At 42.6% G+C, this 26,216-nt stretch overlaps 1 protein-coding gene across 2 annotated transcripts in view; it reads right to left on the reverse strand.

Annotated features, from left to right (window-relative positions):
• Positions 1-26,216, reverse strand: part of si:dkey-37g12.1 (atrial natriuretic peptide receptor 1) — a 29,921-nt gene extending 3,705 nt beyond the window's left edge. Inside the window, exons 1-24 of one of the 2 annotated variants that reach the window (XM_035789341.2) lie at positions 25,882-26,216; positions 25,251-25,441; positions 24,898-25,019; positions 24,701-24,790; positions 24,432-24,577; positions 24,165-24,295; positions 23,891-24,037; positions 23,615-23,769; positions 22,964-23,099; positions 22,355-22,452; positions 20,609-20,747; positions 16,763-16,841; positions 15,192-15,288; positions 13,961-14,059; positions 11,990-12,067; positions 11,717-11,821; positions 11,539-11,610; positions 11,209-11,377; positions 10,766-10,918; positions 10,486-10,675; positions 6,034-6,177; positions 5,541-5,664; positions 733-801; positions 1-175 (exon numbers count right to left, since the gene is read on the reverse strand). In XM_035789341.2, coding sequence (XP_035645234.2) covers positions 1-175; positions 733-801; positions 5,541-5,664; positions 6,034-6,177; positions 10,486-10,675; positions 10,766-10,918; positions 11,209-11,377; positions 11,539-11,610; positions 11,717-11,821; positions 11,990-12,067; positions 13,961-14,059; positions 15,192-15,288; positions 16,763-16,841; positions 20,609-20,747; positions 22,355-22,452; positions 22,964-23,099; positions 23,615-23,769; positions 23,891-24,037; positions 24,165-24,295; positions 24,432-24,577; positions 24,701-24,790; positions 24,898-25,019; positions 25,251-25,437 — 2,905 coding nt within the window. In that variant the 5' untranslated portion in view covers positions 25,438-25,441; positions 25,882-26,216. The remainder of the gene's footprint in view (positions 176-732; positions 802-5,540; positions 5,665-6,033; positions 6,178-10,485; positions 10,676-10,765; positions 10,919-11,208; positions 11,378-11,538; positions 11,611-11,716; positions 11,822-11,989; positions 12,068-13,960; positions 14,060-15,191; positions 15,289-16,762; positions 16,842-20,608; positions 20,748-22,354; positions 22,453-22,963; positions 23,100-23,614; positions 23,770-23,890; positions 24,038-24,164; positions 24,296-24,431; positions 24,578-24,700; positions 24,791-24,897; positions 25,020-25,250; positions 25,442-25,881) is intronic. The other variant, XM_052464415.1, reaches the window with a different exon arrangement.

Here is a 26,216-nt window from a genome sequence, read left to right on the forward strand (position 1 = left end):
CTGAGTGGAGTCCAATGCGGACTTTGAGCTGCTGCTGGGGCACGTGTGGACTGTTGTACTGTCTCATGCCCCGCACCACTGCCAGAGACATGCGGGCGATCTCCTTCGCATGGTCGTCCCCGTTTCTAATGGGCAGGCCAGATACCACCATGTACGCGTCGCCAATGGTCTCCACCTGAAAAAGAGGATGGTAAAGGTCATCCATTTTGATGGGACAGTAGTCCATGTCGTTCCCACTCAGATCAAGGAGATAAGATCATTTTATTTTCACAAAATGACAATTAGACTTCAGCGCTCTGGCCTACATGGTAAAAAGGTAAAAACAGACATATTACACGCATACAACATTACACACATTGAACAGTACATTTACAATCTATACAGCACAGGAGGCTGCTGAGGGGAGAACGGCTCCCAATAATGGCCGGAACGGAGATATGGAATGGCATCAAACACATGGAAACCATTTAACAAGCAATATAGATGTAGGATCTTAATTTCAGCAAATGTGAATTAATATGCGGATTATAATTAATGGACATTTTTGTAGGGGTTGATACATTTTTCATTAGGGGAAATCAAGTCTGAAATTTCAAAGTGGAAATACAAACTTTAGAAGCCCTTTAAAAACTCAAATACACCACAAGTTTGCATTTCCTGCTTTGCTGGAACATTCTCAGCAACAAAATAGTGATCAAATTAAGATCCTACATCTGTGGATTGTTGGTCTACCTTGTAAACATCGTGGTGGTCGATGATATTGTCAAAGTACGTGTACAGGTCATTCAGCACGTTCACCACCTAAAGGGAAAGAAACTTTCAGCATTGAGGAATTTTTCGGTCTCATCCCACATGCATGAACACAGATGTAAGATCTTAATTTGAGCCAGTTCACTACAGCAGGAAAATAATCCCGCAGCAACCAAAAATATGAATTATTATGCAGATTATAATTAATATACATTTTTGTGGGGGTTGATTACAAACTTCAGTAGCCTTTTTAAACCTCAAATACACAAGTTAGGGTAGTTCTTCTGCAACATGGTGATCAAATTAAGATCCTATATATGCACACACACACACACACACACACACACACACACACACACACACACACACACACACACACACACACACACACACACACACACACACACACACACACACAGCGGTGTGTATTCATGGTTCCAAGGGAAGCCAAGCTTCCTCAAATATTTGATCAATAAAAATGTATTGATAATAATTTCACTTTCATCTCTCTGTGTGTTCATCATTTTCATTTGGCCTCCCTTGAGAAAAAAATCTATAAAATAATTAGCCAATCAGCATTGAGGTGAGCTCAACTGTGGGTTGTCCTGGCGCAGCAAATCACCCCCAGGAGAGGTCAGTTTGGATTTGGCTTCACACCAATCAAATCACATCCTAAGCAAAACATCATAATGGTCAAAAAAACGTGTCTGTTTCTGGTCTGCTTGTGTTGATGTCCTGCATTAGCTAGCTTGCTAAATCGGCCTATTCCTAAGCCATAGATGGAGATGTGGATTTGGCCTTGTGGTTTTGACTTCATTCTCTGTCCAGGCCAATGATTATGACAGAGATTCCGATCTAACCATAAATTCATCAATTGTGCCACTGGCCTGAGAATTTGAAGTTACAAGTGGCAAGAAAAAGTATGCGAACCCTTAGGAATTACCTGTATTTCTGCATACATTGGTCATCAAATTTGATCTGATCTTCATCTAAGTCACAACAAAAGACAAACATAGTGTGCTTAAACTAATAACACACAAACTATTGTATTTTTCTTGCCTATATTGAATAGATAATTTAAACATTCACAGTGTAGGTTGGAAAAAGTATATGAAAACCTAGGTTAAGGACTTCTCCAAAAGCTAATTGGAGTCAGGAGTCAGCTAACCTGGAGTCCAATCAATGAGACGAGATTGGAGATGTTGGTTAGAGCTGCCCTGCCCTATAACAAAACACTCACAAAATATGAGTTTGCTATTCACAAGAATCATTGCCTGATGTGAACCATGCCTCGAACAAGAGATATTAGAACACCTAAGATTAAGAATTGTTGACTTGCATAAAGCTGGAAAGGATTACAAAAGTATCGTTAAAAGCCTTGATGTTCATCAGTCCACGGGAAGACTGAATGAATGAAATGTTCTTATTAAATACTTTTTTCTTTACATAGTTGAATGTGCTGACAACAAAATCACACAAAAATGATCAATGGAAATCAAATGTATCAACCCATGGAGGTCTGGATTTGGAGTCACACTCAAAATTAAAGTGGAAAACCACACTACAGGCTGATCCAACTTTGATGTAATGTCCTTAAAACAAGTCAAAATGAGGCTCAGTAGTGTGTGTGGCATCCACGTGCCTGTATGACCTCCCTACAATGCCTTGGCATGCTCCTGATGAGGTAGCAGATGGTCTCCTGAGGGATCTCCTCCCAGACCTGGACTAAAGCATCCGCCAACTCCTGGACAGTCTGTGATGCAACGTGGCGTTGGTGGATGGAGCGAGACATGATGTCCCACATGTGCTCAATTGGATTCAGGTCTGGGGAACGGGCGGGCCAGTCCATAGCATCAATGCCTTCCTCTTGCAGGAACTGCTGACACACTCCAGCCACATGAGGTCTAGCATTGTCTTGCATTAGGAGGAACCCAGGGCCAACCGCACCAGCATATGGTCTCACAAGGGGTCTGAGGATCTCATCTCGGTACCTAACGGCAGTCGAGCTACCTCTGGCGAGCACATGGAGGGCTGTGTGGCCCCCCAAAAAATGCCACCCCACACCATGACTGACCCACCGCCAAACCGGTCATGCTGGAGGATGTTGCAGGCAGCAGAACGTTCTCCACGGCATCTCCAGACTGTCACGTCTGTCACATGTGCTCAGTGTGAACCTGCTTTCATCTGTGAAGAGCACAGGGCGCCAGTGGCGAATTTGCCAATCTTGGTGTTCTCTGGCAAATGCCAAATGTCCTGCACGGTGTTGGGCTGTAAGCACAACCCCCACCTGTGGTCGTCAGGCCCTCATACCACCCTCATGGAGTCTGTTTCTGACCGTTTGAGCAGACACATGCACATTTGTGGCCTGCTGGAGGTCATTTTGCAGGGCTCTTGCAGTGCTCTTCCTGCTCCTCCTTGCACAAAGGCAGAGGTAGCAGTCCTGCTGCTGGGTTGTTGCCCTCCTTCGGCCTCCTCCACGTCTCCTGATGTACTGGCCTGTCTCCTGGTAGCGCCTCCATGCTCTGGACACTACGCTGACAGACACAGCAAACCTTCTTGCCACAGCTCGCATTGATGTGCCATCTTGGATGAGCTTGTGTGGGTTGTAGACTCCGTCTCATGCTACCACTAGAGTGAAAGCACCGTCAGCATTCAAAAGTGACCAAAACATCAGCCAGGAAGCATAGGAACTGAGAAGTGGTCTGTGGTCACCACCTGCAGAACCACTCCTTTAATGGGGGTGTCTTGCTAATTGCCTATAATTTCCACCTGTTGTCTATTCCATTTGCACAACAGCATGTGAAATGTATTGTTTATCAGTGCTGCTTCCTAAGTGAACAGTTTGATTTCACAGAAGTGTGATTGACTTGGAGTTACATTGTGTTGTTTAAGTGTTCCCTTTATTTTTTTGAGCAGTGTATATCTTTTTTAAATCCATTTTAGAATACGTCTGTAACATAACAAAATGTGGAAAAAGTCACGGGGTCTGAATACTTTGAAGTAAACTGTCGAAAACATGAACTTGCTTGACCATGTTACAGGTCATATAACTGTTCGTTAAATGCAGTATTTGCTTGGTGGACTTCACCGGACAGATGTTGCTCTCCAGTTTTGTGACGTATCTCAAGTTGAATCTGTTCCTCCACTGTGTGACTGTTCTCTTTTTGTTGTCACGGCCTCATTGTGTATCACGGTGGCATATGAACTAATGGGTTATAGAGCAAACGGCACAGACACCACAACATAGGTTGTAATATGGCTTTTTTTACTGGCTTGGCATCCCCATAGATTTGACCTAAGCACCGCTAATGCACATACACACAGAAATATACATGGAGGTGACAAACATTTTCCGCTGAGATGCAGCTGTGTGTGTTACATCCAGAAATATCAGGCGTCTATGCGTCAGTTCCACTCTTTGTTTGAGTCTGACACCTTAGGTTACAAGTGACTGACCCAGTAATAGCATCAGCCCCCAGGGGAAATATCAATACACTGTCTATCATAGTATGCTACAGTATCGTTTAACTACAGCCAATTCCTGCGTTCCAAATGGCACCGGATTCTCTATTTAGTGTCCATAGGGTTCTGGTCAAAAGTATGGCATTAGATGGGATGTTTGAGATGCACAGTATGTGCATCTATACAGACACTACTGAGAAGAGCAAAGCATAGATACTGGATTCGGAACTGTGTGGGAAAGGACATTGTGAAAAGAAAATGTCCCAGCCAGCACAGTACCATTCGGGTCGGTCAATCGTGTGAAAAGGGTACTAATCTTTCATGGAGAAAGCTACAGAAAAACCAGCTTAATGTGAGGAAGGATGTATCCTGTTTCAGCTGCTGTTCAAATAAAAGAGAACGGCGTTTCTGCAATGTCTTTGATGTGTTACGAATGTCTTTTGATGTCTTAGAAATGTGTTACGAATGCATTTTAATGTTATGAATGGCTTACGATGTGATATAAATGCATTATGCATGTGTTTTTAATGTATTATTTAATGCGTTTAATGTATAATGTCTTAAGTTGTGTTCTGATGTCCGTTTCAGTACAAGTGCTCCCTCCCAGACCTCTCTCCAATGCGAAAGCCTACCACAAAAACTGCAGCTCCACTTTTGAGTACTTGGACTTTGGGTTGAACACTTACTGACACTTAAGACATTTCAGCTTTTAATTTTTAATTTATTTGTAAACATTTCTAAAAACATAAGTAACGATGGGGTAGATTAGTGACACAAAATCTCAGTTAAATCCATTTTAAATTCAGGTTGTAACACAACAAAATATGGAAAAGGTCAAGGGGTGTGAATACTTTCTGAAGGCATTGTAGCTCTTCTCATCTTTCTATATTAATTAATTAAAGTCTGTGTCCCAAATGGCACTTTATTCCCTATATATATTCAAAGTCGGGGTCCCCTCATGGGGTCGCGGGGGAACTGCAGTGCGGTCGCCAAATAAAAAAAATATATAAATATATATATATATATATAAATAATTTAGGGAGAACAAGAGTACATGTTATTGTATGGGGCAATATACAAAAATGTTTGAGAATGCATTGAATTGAAGGTTATTTGTTGATGTAAAAATCTAAATGTATCGATTTTAAGGTTGTGCAATGAGATCTGAGTCCCCAGGTCTCCGCTGTTCAAATAGTTTGAATATCACTGCCCTATAAAGTGCAGTACATTGACCAGAGCCCTATAACCCTATTTTAGACACATGCACCCTCGAGATCTAGTTCCCCTTTCCGTGTGCGGAGACAAGAAGTTCAAGGTCATCTGACTACCTGCATTGGCGTGAGACTGGCTGACATGGCGGTGAATCCTTCGATGTCACTGAAATAGATGGTGACAGAGTCGTAGGTTTCCGCCCGCACCGTCTTCCCAGCAATCAGCTGGACAGCCACCGATCTATAAATACAGAAACCAAATCTAAACAGACACACACAGACAGACAGAAGCACTCGCACACATACACACACACAAACATGGAGGGATCGCATGAACTTCGCACTGCTTCTAAAAGTGGACAATGATACTCTGATGTTTCATATACACAAGATTATGTTGTCATCCACCCCCACCCAGGTTTCCACAAGACAGGCTGCTAGCCAAAGGAGAGGCAGACATGAACACTGCAAAAAAGAAAGACAGACACAAAGAGAGAAATAAAGACAGAAGATTTGTTTTTTAAAAGGTTGCTCGTTTACAATCGACAAACCTTCTTTCCTCATCTGCATCGAAACCGAAAGGAGACAAGTGTGTGTGGGAGTGTGTTACCGTGGCAACATCTGGGTGAGGAGGCCCTCGGCCCTCCTCTTCTCCTCCAGGAGCTGGGCGGTGCGCTCGCTGACCACCTCCTCCAGGTTGGTGGCATACTGCTCCATGCGGGACAGCAGGTCATCCAGAATGTTCTCGCCCACGCTGGTGGGTGACACAGAATTACATGAGCAAATAACACACACTTGTGCAGCACAAACGTATACAGTGCATTCAGAAAGTATTCAGACCCCTTGACTTTTTCCACATTTTGTTACATTACAGCCCATTACACCCCCCCCCCAATCTACACACAATATCTCATAATGATAAAGCAAAAACAGGTTTGTAGACATTTTTACTAATTTATAAAGAATAGGTTGGATGGGGAACGTCACTGAACAGCTATTTTCAGGTCTCTCCAAAGATGTTAGATCGGTTTCAAGTCCGGGTTCTGGCTAGGCAACTCAGGGGCATTCAGAGACTCATCATGAAGCCACTCCTGCGTTGTCTTGGCTGTGTACATAGGGCCATTGTCCTGTTGGAAGGGGAACTTTCACCCCAGTCTGAGGTCCTGAGTGCTCTGGAGCAGGTTTTCATCAAGGATCTCTCTGTACTTTGCTCCGTTAATCTTTCCCCCGGTCCTGACTGGTCTCCCAGTCCCTGCCTTTGAAAACCATCCCCACAGCATGATTCTGTCACCACGCTTCACCTTAGGGATCGTGCAAGGTTTCCTCCAAACGTGACGCTTGGCATTCAGGCCAAAGAGTTCAATCTTGGTTTCATCAGACAATAGAGTCTTGTTTCCACCGATTGCTCAGTTTGGCCGGGTGACCAGCTCTAGCTCTTGGTGGTTAAAACTTTGTTCATTTAAGAATGATGGAGGCCGCTGTGTTCTTGGGGACCTTCAATGCTGCATAATGTTTGTGGTACCCTTCTCCAGATCTGTGCCTCGACACAATCCTGTCTCGGAGCTTTATGGACAATTCCATTGACTTCATGGCTTGGTTTTTGCTCTGACATGCAGTCAACTGTGGGACCTTATAGACAGGTGTGTGCCTTTCCAAATCGCGTACAATCAATTGAATTTACCACAGGTGGACTCCAAATCAAGTTTTAGAAACATCTCAAAGATGATCAATGGAAACAGGATGCACCTGAGTTCAATTTCGAATCTCATAGCAAAGGGTCTTAATACTTATAAAAAAACAGATACCTTATTTCCATGTTTAATACATTTGCAACAAAAATCTAAAAATCTGTGTTCACTTTTTCATTATGGGTTATTGTTTGTAGATTGATAAGATTTTTATTTTATTTTATCAATTTTAGAATAAGGCTGTAAGGTAACAAAATGTAGGAAAAGGGAACGGGTCTAAATACTTTCTTAACCTCTCTAGGGTAGGGGGCGGCATTCGGAATTTTGGATGAAAAGCATGCCCAAATTAAACGGCCTGCTACTCAGGCCCAGAAGATATTATATGCATATAACTGGTAGATTTGGATAGAAAACACTCTAAAGTTTCCAAAACTGCTACAATAGTGTCTGTGAGTATAACAGAACTGATTTAGCAGGTGAAAACCTGAGAAAAATCCATTCAGGAAGTAGTTTTGTTTTTGTTTTTGTAGTTTTCTATTCAATGCCATTACAGTATCCATTGACTTAGGACTCCATTTCCTATGCCTTGCACTAGATGTCAACAGTCTTTAGAAATCGTTTCAGGCTTGTAGTCTTATAAATGAGAGAGTAAGACCAATCTGAACGAGTGGACCCTAACGTGACGCAGAGTTTTTTCAGGCGCATGTGCATTTCTTGTTTACCTTTTGTATTACAATTTGGATTTGAGTTTGAGCCTGTGGATTACTGAAGAAAACGCGCTAACAAAACTGAGGTTTTTGGATATAAAGATTTATTAAGTAAATGAATGTCTTCTGATTGCCACCATATGAAGATCATCAAAGGTAAGGGATTCATTTCATCTCTATTTCTGAGTTTTGTAACGCTTCTGCTTGGCTGGTTACTGTTTGTAATAATTTGTCAACTGGGCTATGTTCTGGGCTAGGTATGTTCTGGGCTAGGTATGTTTTCGCCGAAAAGCATTTTATAAATATGACACTGTGGTTGGTATAACAAGAAGTTAATCTTTAAACCTATGTAAAATATGTTTTGTTTTCTGAATTTTTATAATGAGCATTTCTGTAATTGAATTTGGCGCTCTGCAACCTCACTGGATGTTGACCAGATGGGATGCTAGCGTCCCACATACCCTAGAGAGGATAATGCACTGTACATGCATGCACACACAAAAACATACACACATATAGTATGAACTCAGAAACACACACACAAACAAACACAGACAATGGCACATGCACACATGCACAGATGAAGGTGCGCTCATAGGCACAGGCACACACACACACACACACACACTACAGGAAAGGGTATTAGTTGGATGCTCAAAGGAAGTTTGGTTGGTTGTCACATGGATATGCGTGTGTATTTCCTCTGTACCTCGCCTCTCCTTATCTGTAGCTCCCCATGCTACCTTCTCCTCCTTTCCTTTTCTCTCCCTCCCTCTATCTCTGAGCAGGATTAATGTCATGATGCATGTTGACAGTGCCTGTCCCTAGAGCCGTTGTGTGTGTGTGTTGTGTGTGTGTGTGTGTGTGTGTGTGTGTGTGTGTGTGTGTGTGTGTGTGTGTGTGTGTGTGTGTGTGTGTGTGTGTGTGTGTGTGTGTGTGTGTGTGTGTGTGTGTGTGTGTGTGTGTGTGTGTGTGTGCTGCACTGCATGTCCCTCTCTCTCTCTCTTTCCCAAGAGTCTGCCCTGTTTTATCCCTAACCTGTATAATGGAGCCTCTGCCACTCTGCAACTCTCTATTGTTCTTTCCTAGTACATCACCTGGGTTCAAGTAGTATTGGTTTGCTATTCAAATACGTTGAGCGTTTGCTTCAGCCTGCCTGCAGTGCCAGTTGGGCATGGTTGAACATTTTGGGACAATTTGATTGGTTCTATTGTGCCAGGCACGAATAAAGTGTCTGAAAGAAAACAAATATTATTTAAACCCAGTCTGTGTGTAACGTGGCCGACGGCCCTCTCAGAGATCTTTAGTCCCAACAGGGCCTTTATTGCCCTTGACACTACAACATTTAGAGCACAGGGTACTAAACACACAGGTTGTCAAACTGAACTGCAACAATAAATAAAAAAACATCCTATCTTACGGTTGGAGTGATGGGGTTGAACCGACAAGTTCTTCAAACATCTTGTTACAATACTGTTTCACTGTGTTCTTGTTCTGACATCTGTGATATACACAGTGTACAAAACATTAGGAACACCTGCTCATTCCATGACAGACTCACCAGGTGAATCCACTTGTTAAATTCACTTCAAGCAGTGCAGATGAAAGGGAGGAGACAGGTTAAAGAAGGATTTTTAAGCCTTGAGACAATTGATACATGGATTGTGTATGTGTGCCATTAAGAGGGTGAATGGGCAAGACAAAAGATTTAAAGATGCACTATGCAGAAATAGTTGTTTTGGGTTCTGAGCACCGTTCTCAGATAATGCTTTTTCCGTAAAGTTTTTTAAAAATCTGACACAGCAGTTGCATTAAGGAGAAGTCTATCTTTAATTCTGTGAATACCACTTGTGTCTTTTATCAATGTTTATTATGAATATTTCTGCAAAATCACCGGATGTTTTGGAAGCAAAACATTACTGCATGTAACGCGCCAATGTAAACTGAGATTTTTGGATATAAATATGCACATTATCGAACAAAAAATACATGTATTGTGTAACATGATGCCCTATGAGTGTCATCTGATGAAGATCATCAAAGGTTAGTGATTCATTTTATCTATATTTCTGCTTTTTGTGACTCCTATTTTTGGCTGGAAAATGGCTGTTTTTTCGACTTGGCTCTGAACTAACATAATCATATGTTGTGCTTTAGCTGAAAAGCATTTTTGAAATCTGACATGATGGGTAGATTACCAAGATGTTTATCTTTCATTTGCTATATTGGACTTGTTAATGTGTCAAAGTTACATACCTCTAAAAAATATTTTGGAATTTCGCGCGCTGCCTTTTCAGCGGAATGTTGTCGAGGGGTTCCGCTGCGCTAGAAAGGTTCATTATTGATTTTTTGTATCTCTTACTTTTTCTACTTTTATTTTTTTTTGTATTTTCTTTTTAAGGGCTGGTAAGTAAGCATTTCACTGTAAGGTCTACCTACACCTGTTGTATTCGGCGCATGTGACAAATAACATTTGATTTGATTTGAAGCATTGGAGTCAACATTGGCCTGCATCCCTGTGGAACGCTTTCCACACTTTGTAGAGTCCATGCCTCAACAAATTGAGGCTTTTCTGAGGGCAAAGGGGGGTGCAACTCAATATTAGGAAGATGTTCGTTATGTTCTGTACACTCAGTGTATATGTGAATGTGCACTGCGGTGTCTCACCAGCTGGGGCAGAGTCTCTTTACGGTCACTCTGAGGGAGGAGAAGTCTGGTCGGTCACTGGGCCTCTCACTCCAGCACGCCCCCATCAGAGCCTCCACACCCTCTGGACACTCTGCCCTGTCCGTGTGGGGCCTGAGGGGGCTACCTCCGCCCCCCACACACACCCCGGCCTTGACCCTCTCCACTATGTCTGGGGGGGGAGAGAGACTGTTGAATAAGACAGTGAGGAGGAGAGAACACACCCCAGAGCAGCGAGGTATGGGGGTCTCTCTCTACATACCTCTTGCCTCAAGGTTGTTGTTGGGGATATGGAAAGGGCCCCTGCGGTACACCACCTCCTGAACAATAATGCCAAAACTGTAGACATCCCCCTTCTGGGTGCCAGAGGAGGGCATGCTGTCCCTCAGCAGTTCCGGGGCCCTCCACAGCAAGGCTGGGAAGAGAGAGGGGCTTACTGTATGAGAAGCTCATGTTGTTAGTTATACTGTTTACAACTGTGTATCTGTAATCTCTAATCTGTCTCTCTTTCTCCCTCTGCTCCTTTCTTCTTTCTCGCCCCTTTCGCTTTATTGTAACTTTACAAAATTCCAAGATTTTCCAGAAATTCTGGTTGGAAGATTCTGGATATGCTGCTTATTCCCTCCTGATTCAGAGAAACTGGGATTTCTGGGAAACCTGGGAATTTGGGGAATGTTACCCGGAATGTTGCGACCCTACACTCACATGTCCAGTGTTTTTTAGACCAGCCCTCCTCGTCCTGGCCGGGGGGTCTTCTGAGGAGACTGAGGCCATGGTCGGTCACCTTTAGGACGAAGCGACTATCCACCACACAGTTAGATGACGACAGGTGACCATGGGAGCGCAGGGGGCTGCGGTGCAGGTAGTCCATCCCCTGAAGCAGACACACCTTTCAGTTTATTAGGACCAAGTCCCCCACAGACTGGAATTACACTGATATCAACTTCCACTTCAGTTTTGTTTGCCTTGCATCACACCCATAGACATTATGTAACTCATACGGCATGAAAAATCGAGAGTTTTGAGAAAATGTACCTTGACAATGTCCAGCATCAGGGAGAACTTGAAGCTCCAGTGAAGCTTAATGGAAGCATTCTTCAAAATGTCCTGGAGTTTGGGGGATGCAATTGGACTTTATGCTCGTGATTTATTGAAGAAGCAGTGAAGGGAGGGTTATGTGCATTTAAAGCAGTGGTGTGTGTGTGTGTGTTACCTGCAGGCTCCCTTTAGGACAGTACTCAGTCAGCAGAAAGAACTGTGGAGGTTCCAGACAAGCACCAATGACGCTGCAGATGTTTGGGTGGCTCAAATCTCTACACTGCACACGTGTGTGTGTGAGAGAGAGAGAGAGGGAGAGAGAGGAGTCCATATAAAACAGATATGACAAAATAATAAACTTACAGAATTCATAACATGTACATTAAGCACTCCACTCTCTATTAACACTCGGTAACAGACACAAACACCACAACGAGGAGGGCCTCACCTGCTTCAGTTCAGTGAGCAGCTCTCTGTTCAGACACACACTCTTCACATTCAGCAGTCGCACTGAACAGATGTTCTCCTGAAAGCACCAGGGGGAACGACAGAGCCAAAATTGCAGACTAAAAATAACCCAAATCCCCATGTTGATGATGATGAAAAATACATAATGGTATACTTCTAATCGGCATGATCATTTCATTAGATGTCAGTTCACAGGACCAGGTGTCAGAGTTTGGGACACCTGCATAGAAAGTCTCAAAGTATACACTACTGGTCAAAGATTTTAGAACACTTACCCATTCAATTTTTTTTTTTTTTTTTTACTATTTTCTACAGTGTAGAATAATAGTGAAGACATCAAAACGATGAAATAACACATATGGATGGAATCATGTTGTAACCAAAAAAGTGTTAAACAAAGCAACACATATTTTATATTTGAGATTCTTCAAAGTAACCACCCGTTGCCTTGATGACAGCTTTGCACACTCTTGGCATTCTCTCAACCAGCTTCACCTGGAATGCTTTTCCAACAGTCTTGAAGGAGTTCACACATATGCTGCTTTTTCTTCACTCTGCGGCCCAACTCATTCCAAACCATCTCAGTTTGGTTGCGGTTGGGAGATAGTGGAGGCCAGGTCATCTGATGAAGCACCCCATCACTCTCCTTCTTGGTAAAATAGCCCTTACACAGACTGGAGGTGTGTTGGGTCATTGTCCTATTGAAAAACAAATGATACGCCATCCCATATGGTTTGGGACTATCACTGCAGATTGCTGTGTTAGCCATGTTGGTTAAGTGTGCCTTGAATTCAAAATAAATCACAGACAGTGTCACCAGCAAAACACCCCCACACCATAACACCTCCTCCTCCATGCTTTACGGTGGGAAATACACATTCAGCTATCATCAATTCACCCACACCGCATCTCACAAAGACATGGCGGTTGGAGCCAAAAATCTCAATTTTGGACGCCAAACCAAGTGGTTTCTTGGCAGTAATTCGACCACGAAGGCCTGAACAGTTGATGTTTAGATGTGTCTGTTACTTGAACTCTGTGAAGCGTTTATTTGGCCTGCAAATTCTGAGGCTGGTAACTCTAATGAACTTATCCTCTGCAGCAGAGGTAACTCTGGGTCTTCCATTCCTGTGGTGGTCCTCATGAGAGCCAGTTTCATCATAGCACTTGATGGTTTTTGTGACTGCACTCAAGTGAACCTTCAAAGTTCTTGACATTTTCCATATTGACTAACCTTCATGTCTTAAACTAATGATGGACCATAATTTCTCTTTGCTTATTTGAGCTGTTCTTGCCATAATATAGACTTGGTATTTTACCAAATAGGGCTATATTCTGTATACCTCCCTACTTTGTCACAACAAAACTGATTGTCTCAAACGCATTAAGAAGGAAAGAAATTCTAAAAATGTACTTTTAAGAAGGCACACCTGTTAATTGAAATGCATTCCAGGTGACTACCTCATGAAGCTGGTTGAGAGAATGCCTAGCGTGTGCAAAGCTGTCATCAAGGCAAAGGGAGGCTATTTGAAGAATCTCAAATGTAAAATATATTTTGATTTGTTTAACACTTTTCTGGTTACTACATGATTCCATATGTGTTATTTCATAGTTGGTGTCTTCACTGTTATTCTACAATGCAGAAAATAGTAAAAAAAATAAAGAAAAACCCTTGAATGAGTTCTAAAACTTTTGACCGGTAGTGTAGTTATTCCACTTCTGAGCCCTGAAAAACTCTGGGCCCAAATTATATTCCCCCTCTCACCTCTCTCTACCTCTCACTCCTCCTCCGGTCAAGTAAGTTCTTAGAAAAACTCAAGGCCCTAATTTCAACATTGTATATGTAAAGTGTTGCCAACATGGACAAGCAATTGATTCGCACTTATAGGAAAAACTCAAGGCCCTAAATGCAACATTGTAAAAGTTAGCAATGAGGACAAGCAATTCTCACTTTATAGACGGCCGTTCTGTGGGAGGATGGTTTGTCCTTCATATTTCCCAGGATGGACTCCAGAGAATCATCGATGGACTTGGAGTTGAGGTACGGTACCTGTAAACACACAACAATCCACATTATCATGCACTTTATTATGTGTGTGTGTGTGTGTGTGTGTGTGTGTGTGTGTGTGTGTGTGTGTGTGTGTGTGTGTGTGTGTGTGTGTGTGAGAGAGAGAGTTTCTCTGTGGTCCACTGTAGCTTAGTTAGTTGGTAGAGCATGGTGCTTGCAATTCCAGGACAGCTGGTTTAACTCCTGGGACCACCCATACTTAAAATGTATGCATCCAAGCCTGTAAGTTCCTTTGGATAAAAGGATCTGCTAAATGACATATGTTAGTGGAAAACGTGCATTAATTAGTTGATCCTTGTCAAAGTCATTACACTGAATCATTTGTTATTTCTCCTTAGTTGTGGTTTTCATTAAACAACAAAACAGGGCACAGTAACTGAGAGGAGTGGGTGCACAAAGTTGAGTACCAATTCATAATAGTAAAGGTACTGTAGTATGGTCATTGAAAAATGTATAATGATGAAATGATGCGATAATATTTAGTAGAGGAATAGAAAAAGTGCTTGCTTCAGTACGGTCGTAACGCTGCAGTTTATGGGAAAGGAGAGTAAGGTGGTACTGTAGGGAATATAGGCTTTGGGGGGTTTGGCATCAACCAAAGATAATATGCAACGTCATCAACTGTGCAGTCAGGCATCAGATGCTAGCTGATACGTTAAACACCTATCCAGACGTGAGAGATCTGGCAAGTGTCTGCTGTATAGTCAGATGCTAGCTGATATGTTAAACACCTATCCAGACGTGAGAGATCTGGCAAGTGTCTGCTGTATAGTCAGATGTTAGCTGATATGTTAAACACCTATCCAGACGTGAGAGATCTGGCAAGTGTCTGCTGTGCAGTCAGGCATCAGATGTTAGCTGATATGTTAAACACCTATCCAGACGTGAGAGATCTGGCAAGTGTCTGCTGTGCAGTCAGGCATCAGATGTTAGCTGATATGTTAAACACCTATCCAGACGTGAGAGATCTGGCAAGTGTCTGCTGTGCAGTCAGGCATCAGATGTTAGCTGATATGTTAAACACCTATCCAGACGTGAGAGATCTGACAAGTGCCTGCTGTGTAGTCAGCCTGGAACGTTGCCAGTGACTCAAACCCCTCCTCCGATGCCTCACCTTTCCTGCCGAGGACGAGCTGTTCCCCATCATGGTGACATCACCGGGGCTAACCCTCCATAGGACCACAGACACCTTCTTCCGGATGATGTGTTTCCTGTGTCACAGGAGAAGTACTTCCTGGGTCAAAAACATCATGATGACCTACTGCACTTAACACTATATGGGCAACGACATCGAATTGTGTTTCTCCTGAGAAACTGTGTAGGTTTTCTAATGTATGCAAACCCCATATAACAGTGCCAAGCAACGTCAAAGCCTGTTCCATGGGGGTGCAGTGCATATGCAACTGTTGGAATTTCCACTCTGTCACACATGCATGTGTTTGTGCCTGGGTCACAACACTGGCACCTGTTCAACGGGATTTTTATACACAATGTCAAATATATTTAATCTCCTTAATTTACAGGTAGAGGAACACAATTGTCAATTCTTGTTTCATGCATTTAGATCATTTTAGTGTCTGCAAGAATACTGCAGACCTATTATATGGGACTTGCACACAATTTCAAATCTACTAACTTGCTCTACATAATAAACAATGGCATAACTTGTTTCGTGAACACAATGCCTACACGTCGGCTGCAGATAGGGCCTTCACAGTAGTACAGTGTACCATTCTCTCTCTCTCTCTCTACTTCCTCTTTCTCCATTATTAACTGTTATTGAACCATCGTTCTCAATGCTCGTGGGCATCAAGGCCTCCTCCCAGGACTAGCAATCACCATGCCGTTCATATTATTGCATAAATGTTCCCATTTAGGCAAGTCAGTTAAGAACAAATTGTTATTTACAATGATGGCCTAGGAACAGTGGGTTAACTGCCTTTTTCATGGGCAGATCAACAGATTTGTCCCTTTGTCAGCTCGGGGATTCGATCTAGCAACACTTTTGGTTACTAGTCCAACGCTCTAACCACCAGGCTACCCTGCCGCCTCTATTTTAAAAGTAATCATTTGGAAAGGAAAATGTATCACATGAAAGGGTCATGTGGGCTAAACTAGAGGCTGAGTCACCGAGACAATGGAGCGAATGTCTTATTCCTAAGGATGATAGTTTCCTGCATGCTCACTCACACACGGGTTGGAGTGGGATCACACACACACACACACACACACACAGAGAAATTACATGCACGCACACACATGGGGCTTTGGGTGAGTTCATGACGAGAAAAAGATAAGCAAGTGGGTACAGATTCATTCTGCATTAATCCATCTTTTATGTGAGAACCTTGTGATGCCCTCTCCCCACTTTCTTGAATAATGCTGGGATATTCAAAAATGAATCCCTACGTTGGCTGCCAAACTCCTCTAATTACATGGGAGACAGAGAGCGATAAAGCGAGAGAGAGCTCCACACTAAGGACTATACACATGACTTACCGGAATAGCGCTGCACGTTGTACATTTGCAACGGCTGGACTACCGCTAGATGGAAAAAGGACAATACTGTGTGTGTGTGTGTGTGTGTGTGTGTGTGTGTGTGTGTGTGTGTGTGTGTGTGTGTGTGTGTGTGTGTGTGTGTGTGTGTGTGTGTGTGTGTGTGTGTGTGTGTGTGTGTGTGTGTACCTGTAGAGAAGACATATGATAAGTGTCCCGGTGGCCAGGAAAACAGCAATGGTCCCCACAGCTATCGCAAACCTCTTCTCTGCAACACAAATACACATGTACACTGTAGCATAAGCTTTGATGACAGGTCAACAATGCCAAACGGTCGGTCACGCACGAAATACGTGGTAGCATAGACTGTTCTCAAACAAACCTTTTATTAAACATGGCTTTTTATTGCTTTTCATGTGTCACGCCCTGGCCCTAGTATTCTGTGTTTTGGTTATTATTTTGGTTAGGCCAGGGTGTGACATGGGGATTTATGTGGCTTTTTTTTTATCAGGGGTGTTTGTAGTATTGGGACTGTGGTTAGAGTGGTACTCTAGGTAAGTCTATGGTTGCCTAGAGTGGTTCTCAATCAGAGGCAGGTGTTTATCGTTGTCTCTGATTGGGAACCATATTTAGGCAGCCATATTCTTTAGGTCTCTTGTGGGTGATTGTTCCTGTCTTTGTGTTTGTTGCACCAGAGAGGACTGTTTTGGGTTTTAACGTTTATTGTTTTGTATTATGTTCATGTTTTTCCTTTATTAAAGAGCATGAACACCAACTACGCCACATTTTGGTCTGATCCTTGCTACACTTCCTCTTCAGAGGAGGAAGAAGAAGAGAACATCATGACTCATGTAGAAAATAGATTTTCTCAATATAAACTCCTGAATAAATAAAGGGGAAATAAATCAATAATGTGTAGTGTATCTAATGTATTAGATTACAAATTTGAATCTTTATCATCGTTTTAAGGGGATTAACTTGTCAATAAATGCGCAAAAGTGTTATTTCCATAAACAGGTGGTCAAATAAAACTTTCTCATTTGCATTCTTGCGTCTCTCCCACATGAATCCCTTCTTAACACTAATTTTTTATATATATATATATAGAATAAAGCCCAAACATTCATAAGTTCCACACATTCTTCTAGGGGCCATATGTACAAGTCCCTGTCTGCCAAAGCAAGCAACGACAAAGAAAACATTTTCAGATCATATCAAATCCAGATAGAGAATTCCAGATAGAACACAATTGATAACAAAGAATAAAACCCGGGTTACTTCTCAAATAGCACCCTATTCCCATTCACAGTGTTCCACTTTAGACCAGGACTGTGTAGGGAATAGGGTGTCATTTGTAACGCAACCCGTTACATAACCCTGGCTAGACCATTATGAGGTAGACTGAGGTCTACCGAGGTAGCTGAGGGGACTTTCATAAAACGGTATTAAAAGAAGTATTTCAGTGGAAAATAAAATAAAGATTTCCTTTCGTCCAGCAGGCATAAGTGAATAATTCAATGTGTCATTATTTTTTGGAGTCAATTCTCATTCTCTCTGGTTCTTTAAGAGGATATATGGGTCTCTGGCCCCCCCATTTGGTGTGGTAACACACGGCAAGTGCTGTCAAGTGACAATACTTGCATGACATATGAGGACATGCAAGCCTGGAGAGGACAGACCACCATGCCAGCTGCCTGCTGTTTTTCATCAAGTAAACAAATGAATGTACTTTGATAAATTAATTAAGATCGGAAATAAATGATGACTAAATAAATTATACATTTATATCGTGAGACCAATGGTTTAAATATACACCAGATGTCTAACAGGAGGCGCTGTGTTGAAGTCACTTTGCCTCCATTTTGGCACACTTTGGCACCAAATATTTCTGGAAGCTATAGAAATGCATTTATGTCTGCATTCATTTTTGCCAAATGTATTATATTACAGACAACTTAATGCATACTTTTAAATTATATTACGTGAGCTAAACATAAAAATAGAAACATATATACAACATTATCCTTATTTCAAGTTATTTTTTTTATTACTAATGGTACTTTCCCCAATTCAACATCAAAATACTAATATATATATATATATATACACCTTTTGTCCATGAACATTTTTATACTGTAGAAATCCATTCATTCCTGTGGATGACTGTACCTACTGGGGTGTGCCAATATGGCACGATGGCTTCAAAGCCTCGCAAATAATTAGCAATTCAGGGGATATCTACGTAATTGCATTAGACTGATAATGAGTATTACCAGAAAGCATGGGACAGCATTTAACCAGCAGCTGCATTTTTTGGTCATACAGTGGGGCAAAAAAGTTTTTGTCAGCCACCAATTGTGCAACTTCTCCCACTTAAACGATGAGGCCTGTAATTTTCATCAGAGGTACACTTCAACTATGACAGACAAAATGAAAAAAAAAACATCCAGAATGACATTGTAGGATTTTTTATTAATTTATTTGCAAATTATGGTGGAAAATAAGTATTTGGTCACCTACAAACAAGCAAGATTTCTGGCTCTTACAGACCTGTAACTTCTTCTTTAAGAGGCTCCTCTGTCCTCCACTCGTTACCTGTATTTATGGCACCTGTTTGAACTTGTTATCAGTATAAAATACACCTGTTCACTACCTCAAACAGTCACACTCCAAACTCCACTATGGCCAAAACCAAATAGCTGTCAAAGGACACCAGAAACAAAATTGTAGACCTGCACCAGGTTGGGAAGACTGAATCTGCAATAGGTAAGCAGCTTGGTTTGAAGAAATCAACTGTGGGAGCAATTATTAGGAAATTGAAGACATACAAGACCACTGATAATCTCCCTTGATCTGGGGCTCCATGCAAGATCTCAGCCCGTGGGGTCAAAATGATCACAAGAACGGTGAGCAAAAATCCCAGAACCACACGGGGGGACCTAGTGAATGACCTGCAGAGAGCCGGGACCAAAGTAACGAAGACTACCATCAGTAACACACTACGCTGCCAGGGACTCAAATCCTGCAGTGCCAGACGTGTCCCCCTGCTTAAGGCAGTACATGTCCAGGCCCGTCTGAAGTTTGCTAGAGAGCATTTGGATGATCCAGAAGAAGATTGGGAGAAGGTCATATGGTCAGATCAAACCAAAATAGAACTTTTTGGTAAAAACTCAACTCGTCGTGTTTGGAGGACAAAGAATGCTGAGTTGCATCCAAAGAACACCATACCTACTGTGAAGCATGGGGGTGGAAACATCATGCTTTGGGGCTGTTTTTCTGCAAAGGGACCAGGACGACTGATCCGTGTAAAGGAAAGAATGAATGAGGCCATGTATCGTGAGATTTTGAGTGAAAAACTCCTTCCATCGGCAAGGGCATTGAAGATGAAACGTGGCTGGGTCTTTCAGCATGACAATGACCCCAAACACACCGCCCGGGCAACGAAGGAGTGGCTTCGTAAGAAGCATTTCAAGGTCCTGGAGTGGCCTAGCCAGTCTCCAGATCTCAACCCCATAGAAAATCTTTGGAGGGAGTTGAAAGCCAGCAACAGCCCCAAAACATCACTGCTCTAGAGAAGATCTGCATGGAGGAGTGGGCCAAAATACCAGCAACAGTGTGTGAAAACCTTGTGAAGACTTACAGAAAACGTTTGACCTCTGTCATTGCCAACAAAGGGTATATAACAAAGTATTGAGATAAACTTTTGTTATTGACCAAATACTTATTTTCCACCCTAATTTGCAAATAAATAAATAAAAAATCCTACAGTGTGATTTTCTGGAATTTTTTTTCTCATTTTGTCCGTCATAGTTGAAGTGTACCTATGAGTAAAATTACAGGCCTCTCTCATCTTTTTAAGTGGGAGAACTTGCACAATTGGTTGCTGACTAAATACTTTTTTGCCCCACTGTATATACCTAACCCAAGCAGGTCTGATAAGGGTCAGCTATCAACTCAACACAAAATGATCATGCGAGTACTGCAGAGACTAGAGAAGACTAGGGAAGGTCCATTGGTGTAACAAACACACAGTACCGATATTGATGAAGAGCTCATCTTTGAAGCCAAAGTGGGGTGTGTCCTTCGGTGGAGTCTTCCTCCCTCCTGGCCAGTAGACTTGGACCCCCTCCACTGGCTCATAAGCCTTATTCGTACCAAAGTAATTGGCGATTACCTACCAGGTGAGAAGATAGCATGACCTATGATTACTTAACATTTTTTGCATATTAAAAGGCTGTGTGTTGAATGCAGCGCATTTCAAGGATGTCAATCACAGGAAGGAGGGACAGGAAGTTAAAGTTTACGAGTCATTTTCCTTTTAGAAATGATCTATGGATGTCACATACCAGTAGATGCTGGCATGATCTTAACTTGCCATAGTAATCAATATAGCATCCAAATGCTATCCAAAATACAAGTCAGATCTACTGTAATACTGAATGTCAGTATGTTAATAGGCAGTGCAGGCAAATTATCATTATTTTTTTCCCGGTATGCATGCTCTCACTATTGTGAAGCTCAAAACCTCCTGGCTGATCGGTTTACATTTCCCTTAGATCTTTTTTAAATGTACTAATTTTGTTGCCACATCACTCATTTGCTGAGAAGACATGAGACTTGAAAGGTGATGAGATGCATGGTCGGATGAAGCCACGTCGACAGAAACCAAAATAACATTTGGTTTTGTTTTGAAACCAGCATCGAGGGGCCAACAGAATGTTGCAACAAAATACATTTATAATAAATAACTGTAATTTGAAATAACTTTAAGGTCCGATATTAAAAGCCATTTCAAGGTGATAATTAAAGAGACTCTCCAGATCTTCTAGTAGTAGCCCTGATGACCAAGCTGGTCCTAGGTAGGTACTTGATAGAAGTGTAGAGGTATGTGTGTGTGTGTGTGTGTGTGTGTGTGTGTGTGTGTGTGTGTGTGTGTGTGTGTGTGTGTGTGTGTGTGTGTGTGTGTGTGTGTGTGTGTGTGTGTGTGTGTTGCACTCTGTGTTCCACTGGTAGGGTGTTCAGGATCAGAAATACACTGAAGTCAGACAACTGAAATGTGGGCCGAAGAGATAAGATTCAGGTTGAAAAGCAAAACGACAATAAATTCAGTGGCAAAGAATTAAATCAGCACTGTAATTGTTCAGAAGAGTGTCAACATGGGTGTTAAACTTTTTGACAGGCTGCGATAACAGTGGCTTCAGATGTGAACACTGTAGACGTTAGCAGAAAATAAGGGGAAAACAGAGGGTTGGAAGAGAGAGAGAGAGAGACGAGAGAGAGAGAGAGAGAGACAGAGACAGAGACAGAGAGAGAGAGAGAGAGAGAGAGAGAGAGAGACAGAGAGACAGAGAGACAGAGAGACAGAGAGACAGAGAGACAGAGAGACAGAGAGACAGAGAGACAGAGAGACAGAGACAGAGACAGAGACAGAGACAGAGACAGAGACAGAGAGAGAGACAGAGAGAGAGAGAGAGAGAGAGAGAAACAACAAAAGAGAGAGAGAGAGAGAGAGAGAGAGAGAGAGAGAGAGAGAGAGAGAGGTTTTATATTATTTTTTTCAATAAGGAAATAGGCACAGAGAGACGGCAAGATAAAGATGGAGAAATAGAGAGTGAGAGAGACCGAGAGACAGAGAGTGCGATGTAGGAGATAGAAGGACTGAAAGATAGAGAGTGACAAAGTGATAGAAATAGACAGAAAGGAAGTGTTGGAGTGATAGAAAGAAAAGAGAGCGAGTGACAGAGATAAAGAGAAAGTGTGATTAGGGTATTAGCGTCTGACTTTGAACTCCCTGTCGTTCTCTGCGCCCTGGATGTGCTTCATCATATAGGCAGACTCCCTGTCTCCATTGGCGTCCATGGTAACGTCACCCTGGATACCTAACGGACAGAGTCCAGAAAACAAACATATGGGCTATCCACACCTCACGTGTCGTCATGTTTGAAACACCGTCATATACAGGTAACTGCCAAAATAAAGGAAACACCAACATAGTGTCTTAATAAGGCATTGGGCCAAATTAACGGGCTGCTGTTTATTTTTATACAAGACCCAAAGCAATTGACTTCTGTGTTGAAGCACCTGCTTTCACTATACTTTGTATTCCTCATTTACTCTTTGTTTTTACAGTTACCTGTATATCTCTCTGTGAGGCAATGAAGCTGCCTTCTTGGCCAGGTCTCCCTTGAAAAATAGGAATTTTGACCTCAATGTGTCTGCTGTGCAAAACATAAAAAATCTAATGAAATAATTGTATTATATAACTGAAATATAATCACTCTTGTAAATAACATCTGTAAATAATATCAATGACGTTCAACTGCAACCATTAAGGTTATACCTACCTACCTGATAACATACAGGTGAAATGAATCATCCAAAAGGGCTGACCTGTGATGGTTCGGTTCCACATCTTGCGGGTTATGGTGAAGCCGTCGTATGGGTCCCCGCGTTCCGCCAGGGTTTCATTCAGAGCCTGAGCATACAGCCATACAGAGTCATGGGCTATGGCTGCCAGCACCGACACCTGCCATTGGACAAACAGTCAGAAATAGAGAGTTACATATCCTGTGTATATACACTCTTAGAAAAAAGGGTTCCAAAGATTCTTCGGCTGTCCCAATAGGAGAAACCCATGTTGGTTCCAGGTAGAAACCTTTCAGGTTCCAGGTAGAACGCTCTGTAGAAAGGGTTCTACATGGAACCCAAAATAATTCTAACTGGAACCAATAGGGTTCTACCTGGAACCAAAAAAAGGTTATTCAAAGGGAAAGGTTCTAGGTTATTCAAACTCTTTTAAGTTCAAGATTGCCCCTTTTTTTCTAAGAGTGTACAGTATATATACAGTTAAACATAGTAGCTAAGTACCAGACCCGGGTTCAAAATAATATTTGGAAATCGGTCAAATCTTTTAGCTGCGCTCAATTGAGCTTGCCTGGCGCAATGGAACCAATGAAATAGTCCCAAAAGCACAAAGCCCACCCCATCTGAAACTCCAGACAGGGTCAAGCGACAGGTGTGTGTGTGTGTTTCACAGCACACCTTTTCGTTGGGTGCGTAGGCATAGCCAAAGTCCTCTCTGGATCTGCGGATGACGTCATTGGAGAAGTTCCAGTACCTCTGGTCGTTGGGTTTGTACAGAGAGAGTAGAAACAGAGCCTGGTAGGCCTGCTTAGCCACGGAGTCATACACATCTCCTACAACACAGCAACACCATTCATTGATTCGTCCTGAGGTTATAAAATCCCAGTAGCATTCCCAAAAGTCCCCATATAGTGTTGTATTGTATCGTAGGGTGCCAATTGGGACACGACCTACCTCTTTTCCAGTCAAAGTTGCCAAACATCTCATCCAGCCTGTAGGGCTCGAAGCAGAAGAAGACGTAGTCCCCTGTGGTGAGGCCTCTCCTGTGGGCCTCGACCAGGAAGTCCCTGACCACCTCCCCACGCGCTGAGATCACTATGACTACAGGGCGAGACACAAAGATAGGCTACATTAAAATAACCCTATTAGCATACCAGTTACCACGCATGGCCAATTACTTCAATGTAAATAGTAAGCTGGTGTGGACATTGGAACACAGAAAACTTACTGCGAGACACCTCGGCAACCTCCTGTAGCATACGTGCTTGTGTGAGGGCTGTGTGAGTGTTGTCTTGCCCGAGAGGTGTTTGAAATGCCAGGTATTTAGCCACAGTGATGTTACTGACTTCAGCTTGGTACCTTATAGAAATAGAAATGCTAGGTCATTTCATCGGGTTCCTCCCTATGTAGAAGTACATCACATTCCAGTGTCTATTTGAAGTGTATTTATTGTATTGTATCATAATGTATTGTATCGTGCTGCGTCGTATCGTACCTGATTCCCTCAGCAGGGATGATCCAGGCAGGTCTGTGGTCGTAGATAATGCTTATACGTCTCCAGCCAAACTTCTCACAGATCTTCACAAAGAACGAGCCCATCTTGGTGAAGGGGCCAAACACTCTGGTAAGAGTGGGGTAAGCCTGTCACCGCCACAGAACATGGCATGTGATAATGTTGCAACTGTGTACTCCAGATTCTGAGGGATGTAAGTTAGCTACAGATAGTTACTGGCATATGAGTTATATTAAAACGTGATATTGGACCTTTTTGATGAGAAATTGCTGGTCTGCGCAGGTGGGACTGACCACGGGAATGTTCCAGAAAGCTGCCAGCTTGGCAGTGATCGCACACACCTAAAGAGGGTGTTCTATTGTCATTGGATTGTAAAAATGCAGATAATGTAGTGCAATGTGATGTGTGATTTGTTTATTCGTGCCGGTGAAGGTGGGGGGGGCCTTACGTCGGAGCAGGCGGGGCCGATGAAAGCGCTGTAGTTCCGTCTGTGCAGTAGCTCCACTATCTTCCCCGGGCCGTTCACGTCGCTGCACTCATCATCCACGTATTCATGCTCCAGCCAATGACCTGAGGACATACAACACAGTAGCTTACAGTGGCTATCGAATGAGAACGACTTCTGATGTCCTCGCGGCCAGTGTTTCTCAGTGTGCTTCAGCCCCTCACAGCGGTTGCATGCAATACAATACAACTTCCTTGTCCATTTGTTATAGCAAACAACGGATCGGTGTTATATATATATATATATATATATATTATGTATCACATATGTACTATACAATGTCTCTGTGTACTGACCTGCCAACAGATCGGGACTCCGGTTCACAGCGTCGATGGCGATGAGGGCACCCGCCCCGATCCTGCCAACACTGAAGGGCATGGAGGTGTTGGGCAAGGACAGCAGCAGGGTGAACGTTGACCCTGCCACCCAGGGCACCGAGGACAGGAAGACAGGTAGCACTAGAGCCCTAAGCAGGAACGCCATCACTCTGGGAGATAAAGGAATGGAAGGATGGACCCTGGTTAATAACTCACTGTGGAGGAGGCTCCATAAAACAAAGCCTTCAGTGAAGCCTATATGGTTTGTGTCTGGGATGTGCTCTGATAATGGGTTAGCTAAGGCACATGATAGGCTCATTATACATTAATATGTTTCCCAAACTCACTTTGTTTTACTCAGAATCCAAAATGTGTAAGATTTGGGAAAACGTTCAAATAAATGCTGTTGAATGTAGACTGTTTGAGTGTAGCGATGTGAATGGCCCGGGGTTTAATGTGTAACATTCAACATTGTTTAGAAAAATCTCGACATGACACCTTACACAAAATAAAGTAATATAGGCCTATTCACACAAAAAAATGCAAACATAGACAGTACAAACGTGGTTTGTAACGGTTCAATATACATTTCAATATGAAATTCACTTACCAGGCATTCAGTCAAATATTATAAAGACGTGGCATATTTCGAAATGATGTTCTCCGAGGTCCCACTACAGCAAATTACAATTTAGCACCACCTGTTGTCCATCAGTTAGCCTAGTTAGTATATCAAAGCCTCCGTTGTGATGAGCATGCCAACCGTGAAAGGTATTCAAATAGATATCCCTCGCAACTGCATCAACTACTGGACAGAGAATACAAGCACGCTCCCTAATTGCCTATGATACATCTTGTGGTTCTCAAATTAATCTTACAACATGTTCGCTAAACCCTGGGAAGATACAACCCACCACGAATTTGTTTAACTTAACGACTGCACAA

The sequence above is a fragment of the Oncorhynchus keta genome, chromosome 16 (assembly GCF_023373465.1).
Source record: "Oncorhynchus keta strain PuntledgeMale-10-30-2019 chromosome 16, Oket_V2, whole genome shotgun sequence".
NCBI lineage: Eukaryota > Metazoa > Chordata > Actinopteri > Salmoniformes > Salmonidae > Oncorhynchus > Oncorhynchus keta.